Source organism: Hemiscyllium ocellatum, chromosome 1 (assembly GCF_020745735.1).
Source record: "Hemiscyllium ocellatum isolate sHemOce1 chromosome 1, sHemOce1.pat.X.cur, whole genome shotgun sequence".
NCBI classification, from domain to species: domain Eukaryota; kingdom Metazoa; phylum Chordata; class Chondrichthyes; order Orectolobiformes; family Hemiscylliidae; genus Hemiscyllium; species Hemiscyllium ocellatum.
In genome coordinates this window covers 121421567-121440434 of record NC_083401.1, presented here as the reverse complement: position 1 = coordinate 121440434, position 18868 = coordinate 121421567, and the positions used below count along the sequence as shown (strand labels likewise).

Genomic DNA, 18868 nt, shown 5'->3' with positions numbered 1-18868 from the left:
CCATATGAAGTGCAGGGTTACAGGGCTGCGTCTGGGTGGGGTGCTGTTCACAGGGTCAGTGTGGACTTGATGGGCCAAGTAACCACCTCTCATACTGACGGTAATCCATGATTCCTCACTTTCAAAATTGAACAAAGCCTTTTAAGCAAGTGGAATTATGACTGCTTTGAAAAATTCTGTTGAACAGTAATAAGTTATGGTTCGTAAACTGTATTATCTATTTCAGATTTTTTCATATAAATGGGGATGCAAAAGGATCATTTTCTCCAAATTCGACAAGCCTTTGAGAAGGCCCAGAAAGGACATCAAAATCTTGCAAAGTTGGTGGCAGGTCTTAAACATACATACAACCAGGTAAAATGAATTGCTTTGTATCTAGACAATGCTGCAGTATATCAAATCTGTGTACCAGAAATTGTATCTGTTGTATTTTAAGTCTGGATTGATCACTTCAAAGTGAATTTAAACAATTTGCATTGGAATGCTAGTGTAAATCAGAAACAATATCTAGGAAACTGTGCCACGAGGATCGGTGCTGGGTCCACTACTTTTCATCATTTATATAAATGATTTTGATATGAACATATGAGGTATAGTTAGTAAGTTTGCAGATGACACTAAAATTGGAGGTGTAGTGGACAACAAAGACAGTTACCTCAGATTACAACACAATCTTGATCAGGTGGGCCAATGGACTGAGGAGTAGCAGACTGAGTTTAATTTTGATAAATCCGAGGTGCTACATTTTGGAAAGGCAAATCAGAGCAGGTAGATAGGATAGTGGAGAAGGCGTTTGGTATGCTTTCCTTTATTGGTCAAAACATAAAGTATAGGAGTTGGAAGGTCATGTTGCGGCTGTACAGTACGTTTGTTAGGCCAGTTTTGGAATTTTGCAGTTCTGGTCTCCTTCCTATCGGTCTCCTCCCTAAGCATTCCTGAAGAAGGGCTTATGCCCAAAACGTCGATTCTCCGCTCCTCGTATGCTGCCTGTGTTTTTCCAGCACCACATTTTTCACCTCCTCATTCCTATTGGAAAAAAGTTGTGAAACTTGAAAGGGTTCAGAAAAGATATACAAAGATGCTGCCAGGGTTGGAGGATTGGGAGAGGTTGAATAAGCTGGGACTGTTTTGCCTGGAGCATCGGAGGCTGAGGGGTGACCTCATAGAGGTGTATAAAATCATGAGGGGCTTGGATAGGGTAAATAGACAAAATATTTTCTTTGTGGTGGGAGAGTCCAGAACTGGAAGGTGTAGGTTTTGGGTGAGGGAAAAGATATAAAAGGGACCTAAGGGACAATGTTTTCATGCAGAGGGTGGTGCATGGATGGAATGAGCTCCGGTTTCCTCCCACAGTCCAAAGATGTGTGGATCAGGTGAATTGGTCATGCTAAATTGCCCGTAGTGTTAGGTAAGGGGTAAATGTAGGGGTATGGGTGGGTTGCGCTTCGGCGGGTCGGTGTGGACTTGTTGGGCCGAAGGGCCTGTTTCCACACTGTAAATAATCTATTCTAATCTAAGATGAAGTGGTGGAGGTTGGTACGATTGCAGCACTTAAAAGGCATCTTGATGGGCATATGAATAGGAAGGGTTTAAAGGGATATGGGCCAAGTGCTGACAAATGGGACTCAATTAAGTTGCGATATCTGGTCGGCATGGATTAGTTGGACCGAAGGGAGTCTTTCTGTGCTGTACATATCTATGATTCCAAACTGAACTCAATGTTTTCCTTTATTCTGACACCTAGCTGGAAAATACATGCTTCCTATCCCTTAGCTGTATTTAATGTTAAGTCATTCTCTGATTTTGCCTCCAATTGCTAACACTTTGTGTTAAAGTAGTAGCCTTTTATATGGAGCTTAATTAGGAGATCTTTTGCACAATACTTACCATGATCACTTTAAAAGAAAGGTCATACTGAATTGTCAGACTTTTCTGTTTTGGAATTCAAATTGACTGTGATTCAACGTTCTTGCCACAGTTTCAACTTGCCTTAATAGGCAGCATTATAGTCCAAGTCAGAAGGTTATGAATGCCAGTCATGTTACAGAAATGAGTTCTTGTTTGTGTCTGTTGGGACACTCCAAGAATACAAATAAGATGCAATTTAATTGAGAGTTGATAATTGTGAATATTGTTGAATGTTTTTGAATGTCATTTTATCCAGTGGCCAGTTTTGCTGCTGCTTTTTGAAAATGGTTCCTGAAATTACTTTGTCTAGTGGAAATCTTGCATTGATTCTGGACTTGCTTATAATAATCATCAACCACCATTCACTGCATCTCTCAATGTTTAGAATAAGTACCATAAGCTCTGAGGCTTCTAAAACAGAATAATTGGACAACTGAGAACTGTTGCTTGGCTTCCTGTGCACGCAGTGACTTCTAACTTTTGCATAGCGTTTGGTTCCCTGGTACCAGGGTGAATGACCTCACAGAGAGGGTGCAGAATGTTTTGGGAGAAGGAAAACAACCAGAATTTATGCCTCGTATGGAGTCATTGATGTGGGTATTGAAAATGTTGAGGTCCTGCATCAGGTTCATAAATGAGAGAGGAACCTTAAAAGGCAAGATTGCAAAGATAATCTTTGAAATACACTCAGCGCCATATGCTGGTGTATATAAGAGTTGTTAGAAAACACTGGTTCACATTTGCTTGAGAAATTGTCAGAATAGAGGTTTTTGAATTCCTAGGGCTCTGGGGGCAATTCAAGCTGAATGAATTTCACCTCAACAGAGCTGAGACCGTTGTTCATCAAGGGGGGAGGCGTAAACAAAGTTGGCGGAGCATGGGCACTAGGATGAAATATTAGAGGAGAAGCAAGATGCTGAGAGGACTGGGAAAGACAAATAGAATATGAATAAATAATAGTTCAGATATAGGAGGAATCAGCAGGAGGATAAATGCGAAGTCTTGAGATGAGTTTGGAGTAAACATTTATAAAATATGAAACAAGGTAAACTCATTTGGGAACATTAAGTTCAAGTTGCCTCATGAGATTTTGATATAGTAACAGTAATGGGAGATCTAGCTTAAAGAAGGGAGAATTGGCAATTTAATACATTACTACAACATAGTCTGGAAAGATAGAAGAGTTGAAAAATATGTTGCTGGAAAAGCGCAGCAGGTCAGGCAGCATCCAAGGAGCAGAAGAATCGACGTCTCGGGCATAAGCCCTTATTCAGGAATGAGGAAGGTGTGCTAAGCAGGCTAAGATAAGAGGTAGGGAGGAGGGACTTGGGGGAGGGGTGTTGGGAATTCGATAGCTGGAAGGAGGTTAAGGTGAGGGTGATAGGCCGGAGAGGGTGTTGGGGTGGAGAGGTCGGGAAGAAGATTGCATGTCAAGAAGGTGGTGCGAAGTCCAAGGGTTGGGAATGAGATAAGGTGCGGTGAGGGGAAATCAGGAAGCTGGAGAAATCTGCATTCATGCCTTGTGGTTGGAGGGTTCCTAAGCGGAAGATGAGGCGCTCTTCCTCCAGGCGTCGTGTTGCCATGGTCTGGTGATGGAGGAGGCCAAGGACTTGCATGTCCTTGGCGGAGTGGGAGGGGGAGTTAGTGTTCAGCCACGGAGTGGTTGGGTTGGTTGGTGCGGATGTCCCAGAGTTGTTCTCTGAAATGTTCCGCAAGTAGGTGGCCTGCCTCCCCAATGTACAGGAGGCCACATTGGGTGCAGCGGATGCAATAAATGATGTGTGTGGAGGTGCAGGTGAATTTGTGGCGGATATGGAAGGATCCCTTGGGGCCTTGGAGAGAAGTGAGGGGTGAGGCGTGGGCGCAAGTTTTGCATTTCTTGTGGTTGCAGGGAAGCTGCCGGGTGTGGAGATTGGGTTGGTGAGGGGTGTGGACCTGAAGAGAGAGTCGCGGAGGAAGTGGTCTTTCCGGGGCGCTGATAGGGGAGGGGAGGGAAATATATCCTTGACGGTGGGGTCAGTTTGGAGGTGGCGGAAATGACGAAGGATGATACGATGTATCTGGAGGTTGATGGGGTGGTTGGTGAGGACCAGTGGGGTTCTGTCCTGTTGGCAATTGGAGGGGCGGGATTCAAGGGCAGAGGAGCGGGAAGTGGAGGAGATGCGGTGGAGAGCATCGTCAATCACGTCTGAGGAGAAATTGCGGTCTTTGAAGAAGGAGGCCATCTGGGTTGTTCGGTATTGGAATTGGTCCTCCTGGGAGTAGATGCAGTGGAGCCAAAGGAATTGGGAAAATGGGATGGCGTTTTTACAGGGGGCAGGGTGAGAGGAGGTGTCATCCAGGTAGCTGTGGGAGTCGGTCACCCGAGATAGAAATGGAGAGGCCTAGGAAGGGGATGGAGGAGTCTGAGACGCTCCAGGTAAATTTGAGGTCAGGGTGGAAGGTGTTAGTAAAGTAGATGAACTGTTCAACCTCCTCGTGGGAGCACGAGGTAGCGCCAATACAGTCATCGATGTAACGGACGAAAAGGTGAGGGGTGGTGCCAGTGTAGCTGCGGAAGATAAGAGTTGCATTGTTGATGAAGGAGACTTATAACCACTGGAGAAGGCAGTGATTGAAGAAAGCTTGCTCTACAAGCAGGAGTAGATCTTCTTTGTCTGGATCCTGATGGACTTCATTCTAGGATCTTAGAAGAAGTGGCCGGTAAAGTAGCTATGTATTCTCCAAAACTCCGTAAATTTGGGGAAATTCCCATTACATTGGAAGATAGTAAATTTAACTCTCATTCAAAAATAAAGGAAACAGGAAACTACAAGCCAGTTAGCTTAATATCTTTCATAAAGAAAAATGTTGCAGTATGGCACCTTGTAAATTCAGAATAATTAGGATGAGGTCAACATGTATTTTTTAAAAATGTATTCATGTGTGGGACTGGGTGTTGCTGACTCTCCAGTATTTGTTGCCCATTACTTGTTGCTCTTCAGAAGATAGTGGTGAGTTGTCTTGTTGAACTGTTGCAGTTCTCCTGCAGTGTATAGATCCAGAAGGCCATTAGGGAGGGAATTTCTAATAGGGAAATTGTACTTAATCTATTATTTGAGGGGGCACATGCTGTGAGTAAGGGAAATCATTGGGTGTACTGTACATGGAATTTTAGCTGGCAGTTGATAAAGTGTCACATCTCAGGTTGTTGGGGAAAGTAAATTCTCATGGTGTAAAGGCTAGCATGCTGATATGGAGAGAAAATTGACTGGCTGACAGAAAGCAGGAAGTAGTAACAAATGGTTGTTTGTCAGGTAGGCAGACGCAATGAGTGAGGTGTCTCCTGGACTGGTGCTGGGATTGCAACTGTTTACAATTTATATAAATGACATTGATGAAGAGGTCAAAGATATGGTTGAAAAATCTGCTGATGACACCAAGATGGGAAGGAAAATAAGCTGTGAAAAGGATATAAAGAGACTGCAAGAAGATATAATCAAGTGAGCAATGATGTGAACTGTGAAACTGTCCATTTTGTCAGACAGAATAAAAATGTTCTTTAAATGGTGAGATTGCAGAGTTCTGAGATGCAGGAGGATCTGGGTATTCTTGTGCGTTAATTGCAAAAGGCTAATATGCAGATACAGATAGTAATGAGGAAAGCTACGAGAAAGTAGTCATTTATTGTAAAAGGAATTGAATTACCGGTAATTGTAAATGACAAGGAAATGGAAGGTAAAATGAAAAAAATGTTTGCCTCAGTCTTCACTTTAGACAATATGAGAACCATTTTAGTAATTACTGTAAGTCAGGACATAGAAAGGAGAGAGGAATTTGGCAACATTGCAATTAGCAAGAAAGTGGGACTGGGCAAATCAATGGAGCTGCAGATCAGTTAAGTTGGATTTCATCCTACAGGTGACAAATGAGATAGTAAATGTGTTTGTGTGAATTGTTCAAAATTCCCCAAAGTTCAAGAAAGGCTCCATTAAATTGGAAAGTAATAAATATAACCACTTTATTCAAGAAGGGAGGTAAATAGAAAGTGGAAAGCTATAGGCAAATTAGCCTGACGTCTGTCATGGTGTAAGTATTAGAATTGATCATTAAACGAGTGAACTTAGGTAAAACTCAAGCTAATTGGGAAGAGGAAGCATGGTTTTGTGAAGGGGAAATCCCGTTTCACCAATTTATTAGAGTTCTTTTGAAGCAATAATGTCTTATGGATAAAGGCAAGCTGGTAGATATCCTCTACTTGGATTATCAGAAGGTATTTGATAACATACCACATAAAAGGCTATAACATGTAGTGTAAAATAAAATCTGGTGTTTTAATACGTTAACGTGGATAAAAAATTGAGCTGCTGGCTGGCAGAGAGAACAGGGTTTGCATAAATGGATCTTTGTCTGATTGTCAGGATATGAGGCATGGGATCCTGCAGGAATCTGTCCTTGGGACTCCAGGTTTGACAATTTGCATCAATAAGTCAGATGAGGAGAGTGAAGGAATAACAGCTAAATTCACAGGCAGATTAAAGATAGGTTTAGATTAGATTAGATTAGATTACTTACAGTGTGGAAACAGGCCCTTCGGGCCAACAAGTCCACACCGACCCGCCGAAGGGCAACCCACCCATACCCCTACATTTACCCTTTTGCTTAACACTACGGGCAATTTAGCATGGCCAATTCACCTGACCTGCACATCTTTGGACTGTGGGAGGAAACCCACGCAGACACGGGGAGAATGTGCAAACTCCACACAGTCAGTCACCTGAGTCGGGAATTGAACCTGGGTCTCTGGCGCTGTGAGGCAGCAGTGCTAACCACTGTGCCACCGTGCCGCCCACTAAAGAGTAACCCACCCAGACCCATTTCCCTAACACTATGGGCAATTTAGCATGGCCAATTCACCGGACCTGCACATAGTTGGACTGTGGGAGGAAACCCATGCAGACAATGTGCAAACTCCACAAAGACAGACAATTGCCCTAGGCTGGAATTGAACCTGGGACCCTGGTGCTGCAAGGCAGCAGTGCTAACCACTGTGCCACCATGCCACCCCATTTGTGCCACCATGCTACCCCATAGGTAGGAAAGTATGTTTTGAAGAAGACATGAATTGGTACAAGGATGTGAAGATACAGGTTGTTAATAAGCAAATATCCTGGCAGATGGAATATAATGTGGGAAAATGTGAAATTTGGTACCACTTTTGGCAGGATGGATGAAAAAGCAGAGTATAACTTAAATGGAGAACTACTGTGAAAATCAGAGGTACAGAGGGATTTGCATGTTCCAGGGAGTGAGTCACAGTATGTTAGTATGCAGATACTGCATGTAATCAGGGAGGCTAATGGGATGCTATCCTTTCTTATGAAAGGAATTGAATGTAGAAGTAACAATGTTATGCTTCAGTTATACAGAGGATACTGTGTGTTCTTCTGATCTCCTCTTTTAAGGAATGATGTGTTATTATTAGAATGATTAGAGACACCAACAAAACAGATCAATGAGTAGAACAGATTGAGATAAATAAGTATGATCTAGTAGCTATTAGCATAATAGAAAGGGGTGACCTTAATTAACAGCTTATTGAAACAGTCTGGGTAATGATGAGGAATGAAAGATCATTTATGAAAGTAATATACAGGCCCCCTAACATTAACCACTTGGTAGTATAGGGTATCAAGAAAAAATAGTGGGTGCTTGTCAAAAGGGTTCAGCAATTATCATGGGGAAAGTTTTTACCTATTATAGATGGAGAAAATCAGATGAAAAATATGTTGAATGTTTTTGGGATTTCTTTTCTGCACTATGCTATGGCACCAACCAGAAAGCAGGCTATAATAGACCCGGCTTTGACGAATGAGATAGAATTGATTAATGACCTCAAAGTGAAGGCATACCTAGGCATTAGCAACAAAAACATGATTCAATTTTACATGCGCAAAGACTATTGTGAAGTTAAACAAGGGCAATTATGAGGGCAATGAAACAGAACAAACGAAAGTAAACTTGCAATTTAGGTTAAGGGATAAGTCAATTGAGATGCAGTGAGAAACATTTCAGGGGTATGCTTGAGAACACAGGCCTTTTGGTTCAAGACATGTTTAGTTCTGTTCTTAGCAGTTTAATGTCTGAAATGTCCCTTTTCTAGGGGTCATATATTAAACTGTCAATGGGAGTTTAGGCAGAGAATTTTCACAACGTCATGCTGTAGCATCAACAGCCAAGCTTCTCCTCCTCAGAAATGCGGTCCAAAGAAACTCTCCAGACCCTCCCTTTCTTTGACCATCATGTTCTTTTCCAGACTTGCTGGCTGTAATTCCCAGGTACTGAGCTTATTAATGGCCAGATATCAGCTATCTGGTCAGACATAATGCTCTCCCTGAGTTGAATTGTTCTAAAATTAATTTTTAAAAAAGTCAAAAAATTCAGTGAAAGACCTAACCCACACTAATCTTAAAGGAAGAAGCTAGTCAGATAATTGATGTTGCTGAAAATGTATTGCTGGAAAAGCGCAGCAGGTCAGGCAGCATCCAAGGAGAAGGAGATTTGATGTTTCAGGCATAAGCCCTTCTTTAGGAATACTGAAGAAGGGCTTATGCCCGAAATGTCGAATCTCCTGCTCCTTGGATGCTGCCTCACCTGCTGCGCTTTTCCAGCAACACATTTTCAGCTCTGATCTCCAGCATCTGCAGACCTCACTTTCTCCTAGAAGATAATTGACGTGTCAATTTTAATTTTCCAAAACTCATTGAGTTTGCGGAATATTCCTTTAGGTTGGAAAATGGATAATGGAACAAATTGATGCAAAAAAGGAGGGAGGCAGAAAGCAAGGGCCCTTCGCTAAGTTCGAGGAAAGAAGGTAGGGCCAGCTTGGTTTTGTCAAAGGGTAATCATCTTTAACTTTAAAGAAGTAGCATAAACTGTGCTTTGGATAAAAGTGGATATATTGTACATTGATTTCCAGAAGGCATTTGATAAGGAGCCACATTAAAGGTTATTGCAGAAAATAAAAGCTCATTGTGTAGGGGCGCAATCTATTGGCATGTGTAGAAGATTGGCTGGCTGACAGGAAGCAGATAGCAAGAATAAATGGACCTTTTACAGCTTGATAATATTTTCCAAGTGTTGTATTATATTGGTGTGTGCTGAGGATTCAACTATTGTTTGTCATTTATATAAACAATTTGAATGAGAATTTAGGAGGTATGGTTAAAAAGTTTGCAGTTGACACCAGAATTTGGGATCCAGTTGACAGTGAAGAAGGTTATCTAGCATTACAAAGCAATCAGGTACGTAGTTCTTTGGAAGTTGCATCACAAGTCAACAGGGTGGTTAAGAAGAAATATAGCAAGCTTGCCTTCGTTACACAGACCATTGAATTTAGGAACTGGGACATTGTTGCGGCTGTACAGGATGTTGGTGCGGCCTGTGGAGTACTGTATAGTTCTGATCACTCTGCTGTGGGAAAGATACTTTTGATTGGAGAGAGTTCAAGAAACATTTATCAGGATTTTCTGGGACTGGAGGTTTTGAGTTAGAGGGAGAGGCTGAATAGTCTGGGACATTTCTCACTGGAGTTCAGGAAGTTGAGGAGTGACCTTTTTAGATGTTTATAAAAGGATGAGGGGCATAGATAAGGTGAGTAACAAAGGTCTTTTCCCTAGGGTGGGGGAGTTCAAAACTAGCGAGGATATTTTTAAGTTGAGAGGAGAAAGATTTAAAAGGGACCTGGGGAGCAAGTTTTTCGCACCCAGGGTGATTTGCGTGTGGAATGAACTACCAGAGGAAGTGGTAAATGCAGGTTCAGTTACAGTTACAACATTTAAAAGACATTTGGACAGGTACAGGAATAGGAAAGGTTTGGAGGGGTGTGGGCCAAGCGCAGGCATGTGGGACTAATTTAGTTTGGGAAACATTGACAAATTGAAGGGTTTATTTCCATGCTGTACGAATGTAACTTATATATTTGATCAGGTGAAGAGACCCAAGGTATAGTAGTTAAATTTGCTGATGACTCAAAGATTGATAGAAAAGCGAGTTGTGAAAAGGACATGAACGTACAAAAGGATAGGTTAAATGAGTGGACAAAAATCTGGAAAATGGAGTACGATATGGGAAAATATGAAATAATTTATTTTGGCAGAAAGAATAAAATTTTTAAATGAAAGTTTGCAGTCCTCTGAGACGCCCAAAGATCTGTTTGGCTGAGTGCATGAAGAAGGTTATTATGCCGGTACAGCAAGTAATCAGGGAAGCTTATGGGACGTTATGGTTTATTGTGAGGGGAATTGATGCAGTTATCCTTCTGTTTTAGAGGGCATTGGTGAGGCTGCATGTGAAGTACTGTGTACAGTACTGGTCACTGTACTTAGAGAAGTATATTAGTATATTGGAAACAGTTGAGAGAAGGTTTACGAGACTAATACCTGGAATGAGCAGATTGTTTTATGAGGAAAGGCTACACCAGCTAGGCCTGTGCCTTCTGGAGTTAGAGTCTGGAGTGACTTAGTTGAAACATATAAGATCGTGAGGAGGCTAGACTGGGTGCATGTTGAAAGGATGTTTCCTCTTGTGGGAGAATCTAGAACGAGGGGTCTTAGATTAAAAATAAGGGGTCGCTCATTTAAGACAGATGGGGAAATATTTCTTTCTCTGCGCGTTGTGCTTTTGTTTGGAATTCCCTTCCTCAAAAAGCAGTGGATAAGAATTTTAAAATATTTTAAAGGCAGTAGTCGATAAATTCTTAGTTACCAATGTGATGAAAGATTATCTGAGATATGAAAGAATATACAGTTGAGGTTAAAATCCAATCAGCTGTGATCTTACTGAATGAAGGAAACTGAAGGAAATGGTGCTTGCTCTTATTATGTAGAATGATGTAGGCCAATCGGAGTTTAGTTTTCAGTGGGAAAGCATATGGAGAACAGTGGTGACATTATCACCAGTTTAAAATGTTATGAAAAGGGACAAGGTTTTAGCAAAAATATAAATGCCTAACCAGAAAAAAGTGTTGATGTTTTCTAAATGACCTTTTTAAAAGACATTTAACAGAGTACGTCAGCATAGCTGTATTAACAAAATTAAAACTTGTTGACTTAAAGAAGCAGAAAGACGAAGGAGTAGTGGCAAGCAATTGTTTCATGCTGGAGGACAGAGAACACAATTCTTTGCTATGGGTATACGCTTTTGATATTGGTGCCCCAAACTTAGAAATACAGGATATAATTTCAAAGTTTGCAGATGATATGAAGCATGTAAATGTACTGTAATTTGTATTTAATAAGTTATTTTTAACATAAAACATCTTAAGATAATTAACAGGGAATTATGAAATTATTTGGCTCTGTGCCACATTAAAGGAGCATCTTAAAGGTGGAAAGAGGGTTAGACTGAGAGGTTTAGGAAACAGGATAACAGCACTTCGAGGAATGGTGAAATGGATAGACGTGATACGGAAGGATGTTCTGATACCTTTCTGGTATAAGGAATTGGGGAGGAAATACAAACCCCATAATAGTTTTAAAGGGCATGCAGGAACAAAGGGATGGGGCAATGGTAGGTGGGACTGTATGCACAAACGTTTGAAGGCAGTAGGGCAAGTTGAATAGATCTTTTTAAAAAGTAAAAAGCAAAAGAATGAATCTTTGTTTTACTTCGTTCAGTGTAAAAACGATGAAGTTAGACTAAACCTTTTTAAATAATGAAACAAAATAACACAAAACAAAGAAAATATTCTGATGAAGAGTCAATGGAGTCAAAATGTTCATCTGCTGTTTTCCCACAGATGCGGTCAGACCTGCTAAGTTTTGTGAGCAATTTCTGTCTATTTTATTTTTAAAACACTGGTTCAGCTGCAGTAAGTGTTTTGTGTTCAGTGCTGCGTGTCACTCTTGTAGGGAGAATGTCAGGGGTTTGGTCATGAACAGAAGAGATTTTCCTTTAATACTAGCAGGGATGATGGACTCAGTTATGTAGAGAGGTTGAGGTCATTGTCTTCAAATCACAAAAGGTGAGCATATTTGAAAAAGTAATGCACCATTTTGAAAGATTTTGGTGGATTGAATGCGAAATACAGTAGCGCCTCTACTTGCGATCTTACTCCGGTTCGCGAACCGAAAAGTTCGTGAACCGAATCAATATTTCCCATTTGTTCGGATAGCGTAAGAATGCTTGGATGGCTGTTCCCAGCGCACGTGTCAAAGACAAACTGAATGAGATCACGCAGGGCCCGAGAGCTTTTGTGTTCAACAAGCGCGTAGCTCAGCAGAACAATGAAACCACATGGTCGCATATGGTCTTTTTTCGTTCGTACTTTAGTTTGTACCTTGAATTTCGTATGTACGTTGAAGCAAAATTTTACATACAATCCTGTTCGTAAATCAATTTGTTTGTGAATGGGGTTGTTCATATGTCGAGGCGCTACTGTAGTTCACAATGGCAAAAGGTTTGTAAACCGGGGTGCAGGTTTTTGTGATTGGTAAAAGGACTAAAGATCATGAGGGAACCTTTTTTACGCAGCGATGTGTTGTGATGGTGTTTCCTGCCTGAAAGGGTTGTAGAAACACGTTCAGTTGTAACATAGAACAAAGATTTGAATAAAAACTTGAAAAGTGGAAAATATGCAAGATTGTGATGAAATTATAGTAAAATGGTGTTAATCCACAGAAGCAGCTCCTTCATCCACCGTGTCTTTGCTGAACAAGTAACACCAAACTACACTAATCCCATTTACCTGCAATCGGTCCATAGTTTACTAAGCCAAAATTTTAAGTGCTCTTCCAAATGCTTCCTTAATGCTGCAAGAGTACCTGCCTCCACCACTCCCTCGGGTACCACATTCCATATTTCTAACACCCTCTTTGAAAAAATGACAAGGATGATTGATGATAGTAGTGCAGTGAAAGTTGTCGATGTGGATTTTAGTAAGGCATTTAATATGGTCCCACATGGCAGACTGGTTAAAAAGTAAGAGTGCATGGGTTACAGGGTAATGTGTCGAATTGGATTGAAGGTTGGCCTCATAACAAAGAACTAAGGGTAAAAGTCCATAGTTACCCTTGTGAATGGAATGTTGTTTAAATGGTGTTCCACAGAGCGTGACATTGGGATCCCTGCTGCTCGTTTTATACATGAATGACTTAGACCTGAACGTGCCAGAGTAGGGGAGCACAATTGGGAAATTTGTAGACCGGACAAAAAAATTGGTCATGTAGAGGATAGCTTTAAGCTCCTAAATGAAAAGATGGTTTGGTGGAGTGGGTAGGAGCGTGGCAAATGGAGTTCAACTCCAAGTGTGAGGTAATGCATTTAGGGAGGTCAGACAGTAAAATGGGAATAAACAGGAATTTACTGAGGGGGTAGATGAAATGAGAAATCTTGACATGGAAGTGCACAGGTTCCTCAATAAATCAGTAAAGGTAGATAAAGAAGGCATATAAAGAAGGACTGTAGATAAAGGAGGGTATCAAATGCATACATGCTGGGCAAAAGGCTGCTCCATAAGTTAACAGTGCACAGTGTTACAGGCAATGTATTAGCATGGTTAGAAGATTGATGACCCAACAAAGGGAAGAGTTGGCATGAATGAGTGTTTTTTCTAGTTGGCGATCAATGGCAAGTCGTGTGCCTCAGGGATCAGTGTTGGGACCACAATTATTTACAATTTACATAGATGATTTCGAGTTGAGGACCAGGTGTAGTGTCTCAAAGTATAGTGTATACAAATGCATACAAAGATTAGTGAGAAGCATGGGGATTAGGAAATCTTTAAAAGCCAACAGGAATCCATGAAAAAAGCTATAAAGAAAAGTAAGAAGAATTATGAGAGTAAACTAGCTCAGAATATAAAACAGAAAGCAAATGTTTCTACAAATATATAACAGGAAGATGAGTAGCTAAGGTAAACTTTGGGCCTTTTGAGGATGAGAAGGGGGACTAAATAATGGGAAATGAGGAAATAGCCAAGGCATTGAACAGCTATTTTGTGTTCGCCTTCATAGTGGAAGACACAAACAACATGCCAATAACTAATGACGAGGAAGCTATGGCAGGTGAGGATCAAGAAATAATCATTATCACTGAAGAGGTAGCAAGCTAATGGGGTTAAAGGTAAACTAGATTCTGGCCTGATTGAATGCACCCCAGGGTACTAAAAGAGATGGCAGGGGCAATTGCAATTGTGGTTGTGGTAATTTACCAAAATATGGTGGATTCTGGGGTGGTTCTGACAGATTGGAAAATTGGAAATATGATGCCACTGTTGAAAAAAGGAGTAGACAAAAGGCGAGTAACTACAGCCCTGGTAGCTTAACTTCTGTCGTGGGGAAAATATTCAAATCTATCATCAAGCAAGAAATAGCGAGACATCCGGATAGAAATTGTCACACTGGGCAGATGCAGCATGGATTCATGAAAGACAGGTAATATTTAATTTATTTACTGGAATTCTTTGAGAACATTATGAGGATGGTGGACCGGTGGATGTGGTGTATCTGGATTTCCAAAAGGCATTTGACATCGTCACGTGCAAAATGCTGCTGCATAAGATAATGGTGCACAGAGTTACAGGCAATGTATTAGCATGGATAGAAGATTGGTTAACTCACAGAAAGCCAAGAGTTTGGAGAAATGAGTGTTTTACTAGTTGGCAATCAGTGGCAAGTGGTTTGCCTCAGAGATCTGTGTTGGGACCACAATTGCTTTCAATTTACATCGATTTTTAGAGTTGGGGACCGGGTGTAGTGTATCAAAGTTCGTAGATGACGCTGAAATGAATGATAATGCAAAGTTTGCAGAGGGATACAGATAGGTTAAGTGAGTGACCAAGGATCTGGCAGATGGAGTACCATGTTAGTAAATGTGAGGTTATCCATTTTGGTAGGAATAACAGAAAAATGAACTATTATTTAAATGGGGGAAAAGATTTGCAGCATGCTGCTGTACAGAGGGACCTGGGTGTGCTTGTGCATGCATCACAAAAAGTTGGTTTGCAGGTACAGCAGGTAATTAAAAAGGTGAATGGAATCTTGTCCTTCATTGCGAGAGGAATGGAGTTTAAAAACGGAGTTATGCTGCAGCAGAATAGGGTACTGGTGATGCCATACCGGGAGTACTGTGTAGAGTTTTGGTCTCTTTACTTGAGAAGGGATGTACTGGCATGGGTGGGGGTGCAAAGGAGGTTCTCTTGGTTGATACCGGGAATGAGAGGATTGGTTTATGAGGAGAGATTGAGTAGACTGGGACTATATTCATTTGTATTTAGGAGGAGGGCGGAATATTCGAGAAACATATTAAGTTACGAAGGGAATACATCAGATCGAAGCAGGGAGGTTGTTTCCACTGCTGGGTGAAACTAGAACTAGGGGGCATGGCCTCAAAATGACTTGTGTTGAGGAAGGATGTCTTCACCCAGAGCGTTGTGAGTCTGTGGAATTTCCTGTCCAGTGAAGCAGTTGAGGCTACCTTGTTGAGAATGTTTTTCAGGCAAAGATAGATTTTTGAACAGTAAAGGAATTAAGGATTATGGTGAGTGGGCAGGTAAGTGGAGCTGAGTCCACGAAGAGATCAACCATGATCTTTTTGAATGGCGGTGCAGGTGCCTACCCCTGCTCCTATTTCTTTTGTTTTTATGTTCATATGGAATGCTCCTCTTCATCAGCAGATATATAGAATACAAAAGAAGGGGTATATGAAACAGTAAGAGACACAGGTGAGACCACAACTGGTGTATTGTGTGCAGTTCTGGTCCCCACATTACAGGAAGGATGCAATTGCTCTGGAGCGTGCAGAGAAGCCAGGGCTGGAGAGTTGTAACTACGAGGAGAGGTTGGGTTTGTTTCGTGGAATATTAGTCTGAGAAGTGACATTATTGAGGCATGCAAAATTTTGAGTGTTCGAGAGAGAGTAGACAAGGGGACCTTGTATCCCTTGGCAGAAAGTTTAAAAAAAAAACAGGGGTCATAGATTCAAGATGAATGGATTAGAGGGAGCAAGAGGAAAACCCATTTTTTACAAGAGGGTGTCTGTAGTTTGCTGCCTGAGTTGGTGGTGGAAGCAGACCCTTGTTATAAGTACCTGGATCTATCCCTTAAGTGCTGTAAGCTGCATGGCTATGGACTATGTGCAGGAAGATGGAGTTACACAGGGTCTCTTGGTGTCTTTTGGCATGTTTAAGATGGGCCAAATGGCCCCCTTCTGTGATGTAACATTTCTATGGTGCTAAACTCTACATTAATATGGCAAATTTTACTTCAGTTGCAGGATAAAGATAAAAATACATTTCATGAAGAATTTATCAATTTGTTGAAGTATCTCATGACCATTTACAAGCGAGAGCCAGCAGTAGAACGAGTAATTGAGTTTGTTGCAAGGTTTGCTACTGCTTTTGAAGAACCTGGAGATGAAGAAATTGATGAAGAAAATTCTTTCATATCATTCCTATTTCGTTTTTTGCTCAAGGTGCAGTGTTATTTCTGAAGTTCTTGCATGCGAAAACAGTGTGAATTTTACTGCTATTTCATTTTACTTACTAAAATCTAGTTGATCATGGCTTTCCTCCCTATATGTCATTTTTCAATATGAAAATGCTTTTAAATTGTAAGAAAATATCTAGTTCAATATCAGCATCAGCCCTTTTTGTATTTTTGATACTGAAATTTGGTTTGTTGTCCAGGAAAGTTTTTTTTCAACACGACTATGCTAAAAACTAACCTTGAAACGACCAGCTTTTAATGGTGTTTTGCAAATTTATTCTGTTTTTCTTTGAAAAAGTGCCGCCTTTAAGATGGGGCTATTCTTGTATTGTCCTCCCTGGACCCTTCCCCACACAACACACACACATACATGCACACACACGCACACAGTTATTCCTGTTGAATTATTTTAACTCTGTTCAATTTTATCTTTATTATATGATTGCACTCAATTGCCATTAAAATATGAATGTTTGCTGTTTCTGGGCATTTCTTTTCTAAATTAATTGCTGCACTTACCTGCATAGATGTAACTGCTGTTCAAAATGATATGCTTTTAAATACTCTGATATAAGCAATGGTGTGTTTATTTTAAACTCTTAACCCACCATAATGGATTTTTCTTTAAAATAAGTCATGTTTTGAGCTTTTTCTTCAAGGATTTATCCAGTGCAAGATTAATGTCTAAATTTGTGTTAGGTGAAGTTCTCACAGATGCTGAGTAAACTTGTGCAATTGTGACAAAACTAATTCTTAAAGTATACAGATAACTTTAATCCAAACTTGCGAATGCTTGACAAATTGACATAACTAATCTTGAAACTTAATGAAAGAAATGTAATATGTTCAATTTGAATGTAACTGCTTTGGTTGGGACCATTGATTTTTGTTTTTAACCTTCTGCTGATAGTCTCACAGTGCATGTAGCCACTCTGTTCGATTCCGTGCCTGCCAACTTATCAACAAACTTCTTGGTAGTATGTCAGAAAATGCACAGATTGATGACGAGCTGTATGACCGTATCTATGAAGCCATGCTAGTGAGATTAAAGGACAAATTTCCAAATGTGAGAATACAGGCTGTATTTGCTGTGTCCAGACTTCAAGACCCCACTGATGAAAATTGTCCAGTAATTGATGGTAAGTATTGGTATATACAGTGTATTAGTCTATTTGTTTACTGTGAATGCTGACAGTTGAAATTTTTAAATTTCTATGCTATCATATCAGTTGAATATTCATTTTTTTTAAGTTGTGAAATGAAGTTAAACAATGTTTTAAAGAGTTTTTTAAAATACCCATGTGCAAGTTTTGCTTTTTTGCGTGGTTTGGCTCTTAACCTAGACTACATGGCGATAGTGAGAACAAGGTCCCACAGTTGGTTTAGCATAATAAAGGGATGTAGTCATAATTGGGAGATCGTTTCTGCAGTTTTGGGTGGAAGTGGGAAGTTTGTACAACTTCGCAATCATTTAAAATTGTTATCTTTATCTGTGTGGAGGTGCAGTTGCAAAACGTTTCTTCTGCCAAATGTGTGACTTTTATAAAATATATTGGGCTTGAATTTTGCAGTCGTTGGCAAAGTACAGCGCTTACTGCTGATCTCTAAGAAACTTGTTCACAAAGGAGTGATAATCTCTACCTGACTTTCCAATTTCCCAGCCGCAGTTTATAATTTGGTGTCTTGAGATTTAGCATTAGTGATGTGGGGAAGTTAAAAGTAGCTAACCTCTTAACCTTTTAATTTAAAATTTTGCTGAACAAATTGTGTATGAGTGTAATGAGATGGAAAGTAACAACAAAGCTGATCAGACATTAAAAATAAATTGATTTTAAAATATTAATTTTTGACTATTATGGAGAAATTTGATACACCGTGGACATAACATTAGCTTCTTCGCACTACTTAGGGTATTTGGTAGGAACTATAATGTTAGCAAAGCCCATTTTCATCTAATTTACCAAGGGATAATTTCCTCAGTTTTTTGGTAAGGACCTTCTTGTCAACTCAGATCTCAAGCGTGAAAGCAGTCTCTGGAAATTTCTACAGTGCATCCTATGAAAAATTGTAGATTTACTGGCAATTGTTTCTGGGTTACTGTGTTATTATACACATGTCCAAACTCGCCAAGTTGCTGTCATTTTAGTGGAGTGGTGAGATTTCCGAAAACTGACATTTTGATGTAATTCCCACAACAAAATTTGGCCATCACTGGTGACAAAGTGCAAATATTCAATTTATCTTTTTTATCTTGTGTAGTAAAGAATTTACTATATTAAAAGTATCTGGTGATATTGAATAGTTAAAGTGCACTAATAGTAAACCATTTATTTTAGCATACTTGCACTTAATTGAATGCGACACCAATCCAGAGGTGAGACGTGCAGTATTATCCTGTATAGGGCCATCGGCAAAAACTCTAACCAAGATAATTGGACGTACAATGGATATTAAAGAAAATGTCAGAAGATTAGCCTATGAGGTGGGTGTTAAAA

At 40.3% G+C, this 18868-nt stretch overlaps 1 protein-coding gene across 2 annotated transcripts in view; it reads left to right on the top strand.

Moving 5' to 3' along the window:
* The window catches only part of ncapg (non-SMC condensin I complex, subunit G), a 58254-nt gene that overhangs the window by 1101 nt on the left and 38285 nt on the right, over positions 1–18868 (top strand). Inside the window, exons 1-5 of one of the 2 annotated variants that reach the window (XM_060831519.1) lie at positions 24–100; positions 227–354; positions 16156–16359; positions 17284–17512; positions 18710–18855. In XM_060831519.1, coding sequence (XP_060687502.1) covers positions 241–354; positions 16156–16359; positions 17284–17512; positions 18710–18855 — 693 coding nt within the window. In that variant the 5' untranslated portion in view covers positions 24–100; positions 227–240. Of the gene's footprint in view, positions 1–23; positions 101–226; positions 355–16155; positions 16360–17283; positions 17513–18709; positions 18856–18868 lie in introns of those variants that run through there. The other variant, XM_060831510.1, reaches the window with a different exon arrangement.